The sequence below is a fragment of the Gadus morhua genome, chromosome 2, assembly GCF_902167405.1.
Source record: "Gadus morhua chromosome 2, gadMor3.0, whole genome shotgun sequence".
NCBI lineage: Eukaryota > Metazoa > Chordata > Actinopteri > Gadiformes > Gadidae > Gadus > Gadus morhua.
Genome location: NC_044049.1, coordinates 6,778,794 through 6,786,293, shown reverse-complemented (window position 1 = coordinate 6,786,293; position 7,500 = coordinate 6,778,794). Strand labels below are relative to the sequence as shown.

General features: G+C 43.0%; 1 protein-coding gene across 1 annotated transcript in view; it reads left to right on the top strand.

Moving 5' to 3' along the window:
* Positions 1–4,712: 4,712 nt before the first annotated feature.
* The window catches only part of ubald2 (UBA-like domain containing 2), a 5,397-nt gene continuing 2,609 nt past the window's right edge, over positions 4,713–7,500 (top strand). Inside the window, 1 exon segment of the mRNA XM_030339671.1 lies at positions 4,713–4,855. Within this exon segment, the coding sequence (XP_030195531.1) occupies positions 4,748–4,855 (108 nt within the window). The 5' untranslated portion in view covers positions 4,713–4,747.

The following is a 7,500-nucleotide window of genomic DNA, read 5'->3' as shown; positions in this document are numbered from 1 at the left end:
CGTTATTAATTCAATTTCTCCTATTTTTTATGTTTGAAATTAGAGGCACTGGAACTGAAACTGTGACCAGAGCGTTTGGTAATGAGCCATTCGCTCATCTCTGGAGACCATGAGAGAACAGAAAAGATGAGACTTTTTTTTTATGACTTTACAGTTTCTTTGTGTGGAGGTCAGGGAAGCTGTCCAGACCAACTACCAGATGCTCTTTGGGCCACATCTTTTGTTACTCCTTCTCTCTCTTCCTTTATATCTCCAGGACAAAAAGTACATTCCTCGCCCTAGAAGTCCAAACGCAGCGTCCAACTCGGGTTCTGTTACTGATTCAACATATTCATAACCTCAGCCAGCTCCTTCTGCACATTATTTGATTCTCAGCTTGAGACCCAACTTCCTCACAAACACCAAACACCTCAGCCCCGCAACGCACAGAACCGGACCGGGGATGTTTTCACTAGAATGTCCTGGGCTCTGGCCCAAAGGGAGGAAAAACAGAAAAACATGGAAACCAAGACATGCTAGCCAGTCAGGGGAGAGACGAGAAGAAGGAGGAGAGAGCCTATCAGAGGAGGGATGAGGCGAGACAGGGTGAGAGGGAGATGGTTCGGGTTGTTATCCTCTACGTCCAGATAGCTCTTGTCCCTCCTGCTACAATTGAAAGACTCTTAATATATAAGCTGTGTACATCTGTTAACAGTCCCAGGAAACGTACCTCTACAAACTCTAACTTCCTATGAGGTACAACAGTTACCATCTTACTTCCTTTGAGCTGAACTTTAAGAACATGACAAGAAGAACAAACACAAGGAAAATATTGTTTTGATGAAGAATTGTTTTTAGGAAGAATTTTACAAAGCAATAACAGAAAAATGTAATGGAAAGAGATATCCCGCTACCAGAAGCCCCTCCCTTTCTCTTTCGATGCTAATTGGATGCAATGTAACTGAAAGTCCTGGCTCTCTCCTCAAGCCATTTAACAGAATGTCCCGCCCTCTCTATAGTCTCAGTCTATCCAATGTGACGATGTCCCGCCCTCTCTCTCGCCTCTAAACTCATGTAACTGAATGTCCCGCCCTCTCTCTAGTCTCTAAACCCATGTTACAAAATGTCTTTCCCCTACCAGAAGAGAGGCGCCAGAGGTCAGAGGTCAGCGGGCCAGACTGGATGTACCCTCTGATCTTCTCTCTAACCCCCTCAGGAAAGGTCAAAGGTGAAGGTGGGGGCGGCCAAGCACAGTATGGGAGAGAGCGAGACGGTCGAGGAAGAGTGGTTTAGCTTATAGGACGAGAGCTGAGGGAGACACACACATCCATACACACACACACACACACACACACACACACACACACACACACACACACACACACACACACACACACACACACACACACACACACACACACGCACACACACACACACACACACACACACACACACACAACACACATGCACGCAAAACAGATATTTACATCCCTGACATATAAAATAAACTTGCATCTTCATTTTAAACTCACCTCTCTGTTCGGAGCTGGCTCTAAACATGGATGCGGATAAGTTAATAATAATACTAATAAGTTAAGAAAATAGGGATAATATGTTTCAGGGTTCATACAGAGAGAGGAATGCATGGCCTGCTGTGCTTGTGATTTATAATCTGCATTTAAAACCAACCATTGGCTTAGTGAACATATTGTATTGTATCCTTATGGGATTAACTGTTGTGGAACAAAACTAATGTTCTCTGTTCAGTATCGTGGGGTGGAGTAAACTTCTACTCTACGACATCCACTCTAGTCTGCCTTTTTTTATTCTCTTTACATTCTAGTTGGCATACTTCTACTCTATGACATCCACTTTAGTGCCCCCTACTTCTACTCTATGTCTACTAAAGTAGGCCTTTGACTACTATATGTAGTTCTACCCTAGTAGGTCTACTTCTACTCTATTGATACCATATTTCGGTTACTCTAAGACTTACTTCTTCTCTGCATATATTTAAACTTTCACCTTACATTCTATCCGTAAAGGGTCAAAGTCCAGGGAGCTTTTATGGATTAAATATAGCGAAAACATGTACATAATTTAATTCAAAAGCTGGTTATTCGATTTAGAGTAAAATATGTGTAATCTATTTTGTGAAAGTTATCTGACCTTGTGTGAGCGAGCATGTCTCGATGAGAAGTAAAACCACTTACTGACAGCGGAGGGCGCTAAATACTATTAAATCATACAGAAGGAAACATCTCGCGGTCAGCAATGGATTCAATTTGATGTAACGATTCTCCTTCAAGTGGGACGGGAGAGGGAAATCACATGATGGGCTATAAATTAAGCCAAATTAGACTAAATTCATTCACTCATTTATTTAATTGAATGGATTGTATGGACAGAGAGTAGCCACACACACAAACATGCGTACACACACAGGGATTGCAGACCTGTATGCATGCACACAAACACACCACACACACACGCACACACACACACGCACACACACACACACACACACACACACACACACACACACACACACACACACACACACACACACGCACGCACACTCACAAACATAAATACACACACACACATACACACACACACACACACACACACACACACACACGCACACACACACACACACACACACACACACACACACACACACACACACACACACACACACACACACACACACACACACTCACAGGCAGGCAGTTGTGTTGATTTAAGTCATAATAAACAGCATGCGAGTGTCCTCCATCATTCTGTGTGGTTTCATAAAGCCGTATAAAAATGATAAGACTAGGTCATTTTCTGCGTTTCTTCGGTTCAGTTGTGAGAGGGGGGGGGGGGGGAGAGACCACCCTCAGGACTCTGATATCTCAAAGTCCTACTCAGTGTTAATGATCCACCCGAGATAAACAATCTTGTTTAAAAGGAAACACTCCCCAACCAGTCAGATGGCTGATCTGTTGTTGACAGAGAAGATATTGGGTCGCTGTGAGTCAGGAAGTCAACACTCACATAACTGACTGAGTGACACGGCAACACTGGGAATGAGAGAGAGACAGAGACAATATGTGTCAGAGAGAGAGAGAGAGAGAGAGAGAGAGAGAGAGAGAGAGAGAGAGAGAGAGAGAGAGAGAGAGAGGGAGAGAGAGAGAGGGAGAGAGAGAGAGAGAGAGGGAGAGATTTAGCAAGGCAAACATTGTTATTTTTCCATTGTTTAATTTCTCACCTGCTTTGGCAATGGCAATGGTTATTTTCCATGTCAATAAAGCTCTGTTTAATTGAACTGCTGTATCAATAGATGATTCATTTAAACCACAGATGTCTCTTTCAAAGCACGGGATGAAACAGAATGGGCAGGAATAGACTGCATGTATCCGATGGCATTTAGCCATGGACACTGTCAGTAAAACCTCCTACAATATTGAAAAGGCTTAATTATTTATCTCCACCACAGCCACACAAGGACTGAACTGAAACACATGCAGTGTTGATTTACGGGAGGACAGGAACATCCACCAATCGATGTATGCATCTGTCTACCCACACCGTCTAAACACTCAATCTATCACTCTAACTATCTGTCTGTCTATCTATCACTCAAACTATCTGTCTATCTATCTATCTATCTATCTATCTATCTATCTATCTATCTATCTATCTATCTATCTATCTATCTATCTATCTATCTATCTATCTATCTATCTATCTATCTATCTATCCATCCATCCATCCATCCATCCATCCATCCATCCATCCATCCATCCATCCATCCATCCATCCATCCATCCATCCATCCATCCATCCATCCATCCATCCATCCATCCATCCATCCATCCATCCATCCATCCATCCATCCATCCATCCATCCATCCATCCATCCATCCATCCATCCATCCATCCATCCATCTATCTATCTATCTATCTATCTATCTATCTATCTATCTATCTATCTATCTATCTATCTATCTATCTATCTATCTATCTATCTATCTATCTATCTATCTATCTATCTATCTATCTATCTATCTATCTATATATGTTTATATCTGTCTGTCTGAATGTCTGTCTGTCTGATGAATACCAGGTTTTATTATTTTATTATGATTATAAAAGTAAAGTATTATGCTGATCTAACTTTCAGTTGATGATCAATAAACCCAATGGCAGTGTACACACTAGCTGACAATTTATTCAATGTATCAGTAGCACACTCTATAGTGTTGATGCTAAAAATACGATAAGTTTTACATTATTCCTGCAAAAATGAATCGCCCAATAGACATTTTGTATTCAACCCGAGAGTCCAATCAGAAAGTTCAACATCATCTCAAGTCCCCATTCAAGAAAGTACATTCATTAGGGACACGGAGCTGTTACAGAGGGCGGAGCACGCATAACTCTGAGCGACTCCGCTCTGTCGGCAGACTCTGTTCTGACAAACCAAACAACCCCTTTTTATTTTAAACCCTTCTCAGCGTTAACCAATTGGGACGTTGCGAGTACTACGCTGCGTTGCGATGTGCGTCCAATGGGACGCCGTGCTCGGCTTTGTTGTTGCTGACGACATGAAAACATTGTTGTTGCTGTAAACTGAACTGCAGACGGGCCGAAGGAGAGATCGACAGCGAGGAACGACTCGGTTTATAGATCCAATAATCCAACCAAAATACAGTTGTGCGTTGGTTTACTCAATTTAGATTAACTAATAGTCGGGTATAGAGCGGAGATACCGGCGAACATGGAGGAACTGAGGCATCAGGTCATGATCAACCAGTTTGTTGTGGCTGCGGGCTGCGCAGCCGACCAAGCCAAGCAGCTCCTACAGGCCGCCCACTGGCAGTTCGAGGTGCGTGCATGTCATCGTCAAAATAACGATAATATTCTTCATGTTCATAATAACTCATTGCATTCGTATATAGCTTGTCAAGGCACCCATAACACTGTGTGTGTGTGTGTGTGTGTGTGTGTGTGTGTGTGTGTGTGTGTGTGTGTGTGTGTGTGTGTGTGTGTGTGTGCATGCTGGGAATAAAGAGGTTATTTTTGGGAGAGAGGTTAATGGACAGGAAGCAACCACAGAGTGGACTGGACATATGCTGTTTACACTGTAGATAGTATTCGTTCTGGTTGTAAGTTAACGACCCTAACCAGGTGTGTACAACCGTATATTATCATCCCCTCATATATCACACTACTAGCCTTGACATGGCAAGTCATCATGTTTCATTCACAGAACCTGCATTATTGCCAAAATATCCACAAATCTCTTCCTTAAGAAAGTGATCCATTACAAAGGGCATTAGGCACAATCCGTATATTGAGTGCATATAATATAATTTATTTTGTGAAATGTAGTTTACCCTGTCTTTTTCTTAAAAATCAACAACTTTGCAATGGCTTCTTAAAAGTGCTAAAGAGTGTGGAGTGTGTACAACTCAGTTAAAAAACTGAAATCATAGTGTTTGAAATGAAAACAGATGGAGATGACAGGGTATTTACTTAAGCTAACCGATATTAGCCATTAATTGCCTTCAGTAATGCTATAGGACAGACTAACTGAGCTAAGTGGCTAAGGTTTATCCCTGGCTAACTATATTTAGAGTCATTAAGGTCCTTACAGCTGTCCAGAAACCTGAGATTGGCTTGTTGTACCAACATTCAGCCCTGAGATTAATGCTCCCTTATTCACTCAGCTATAGCCACACTCAGGCCTTATAAGTCAATCATTTAGTTGTATAAATAGATAGAGGGATGTACATAATATATCAATGGATATATCTATAGATAGCTACAGTGATGGAACATTACAAAATAATAAAAAATCACCATAGAAAACATATATATTATAGATATGATATTATCACATTTATAATCACGCAGGGTATACTAATGTATGGTGTCTATTAAGTACTCTCATTGAAAAATGTATCATGGTCCCCGCGATTGACTAATTCCTGAAGGATGTAAGATCAAAACACACAACGTCGTCACCAGCAGGTTTCCCACAAAACGGCCGCCAATGTTTGCAAGGCATGTGGCCTACAGCGGCTCCTCCTTGGCTGTGAGTGTAAAATATTTATAGGGACGTGGAGACAGCTCTAGGATCGCTGACACTGCCCCCCCCCCCCTCCCCCATCTCCTCTACCACACCTGGTCTGTTAATGACCAATGGGTTGTGGTCGTTGTGGACAGCTGACCTCTGCCCAGAAGGATCCTGCTGTTTGAAATGTTGCCACCTGAACCGGGCTCCCTGCCGACTCTAATAGCTCATGTCAGTGTTTGTTTAGGAAATATAGGGCGTTGACTCTGGGTAGTTCCAATACTGTACTCTTCAGTGATTTGATCACTAGGATGTACTTTGCAAAGAATTGTCGGAATTACACATTTATTAACCCAAACGACTGAATGGAGGGAATTTATTTTTGAATTAAGGCCAGACTATCTGATTTTGGAAGTCTGATGTGTCTCTTAATGAAGTGAGAAACCCACAAAACACAGACCCACAAAACTCAGACAATGCAAAGTTAACGGCACACCGCGTTGAACGCTGTGGTGAATGTACCATGTTGTGGTTGCAGCCCCTTTTCTTCTTTTGGTTCTGTCTCACAAAATGGCCCCCCGGAGTGACACACTCTTACATTCCTATACTTTGCCTTTAAAACAACATTAAAATGTTTTACTTTGTATAGTTTCACATATGCTGAGTTTTTATTGCGGGCTTAATGCTACTTTACATAAAGGAGACCATTGTACGGTTCACCCTCTCTCTTGTCAGATGACTCCTGGGTGACTGTCTAGCCCCAGCTTGCTGGCTGATGTTGTTCTGTCTGCTGCTTCACAGACAGCCACTAGTTGTAGTTAGCCTGTAATGGGCTAACCTTTTTATATTATCTCCACACTCGCAGCAGGCTACCGGCTTACCTCAGCTAGCATGTTTAATACAAACAGCTACAAAATAACCTGTCTGCTGCCTTACAGACAACGATGCAGGCCACTGTTAGCTCCAGCTAGCATGCCAAAGTGTTGCCAATCCCTATTGTATCACAGACAGCCGTGATCTCCAGGTAGCATGGAAGAAACGGGTAACGGGATCATGGCCTAGTTTCCTCTCCCAGCTCTTGGGCTTTGAATGGCGGCTACAGTAGCGTCAGACCCTACCCCCTCTCCTCCTAGCTCAGCTGCTCTACCACTCCCACCACCAAGAGCCTTACAACCAGGGCACTGGGGCCCCTAGCCATGTTGACTTCTGACTGAGGGGCCATCGTTAATGGTTCACCGGAGCTTGACTCGGCAGCCCAGTTTTAATCTTCCACCCTTTGGTGGAACCATGAGTAGAGAGTGTCGCTCTGAGAGAGAGCGAGAGAGAGAGAGATGTTTGATTTTGTGGTTCGTAGCACCCTGGGCGCTTGTACGTCAGAGCGTAACCAAGCAGCCTATCCCCTGTACTCCTCTCAGGCTGCTCTTTGTTTTGGTTGTACAGCCTCAGCCACTGAA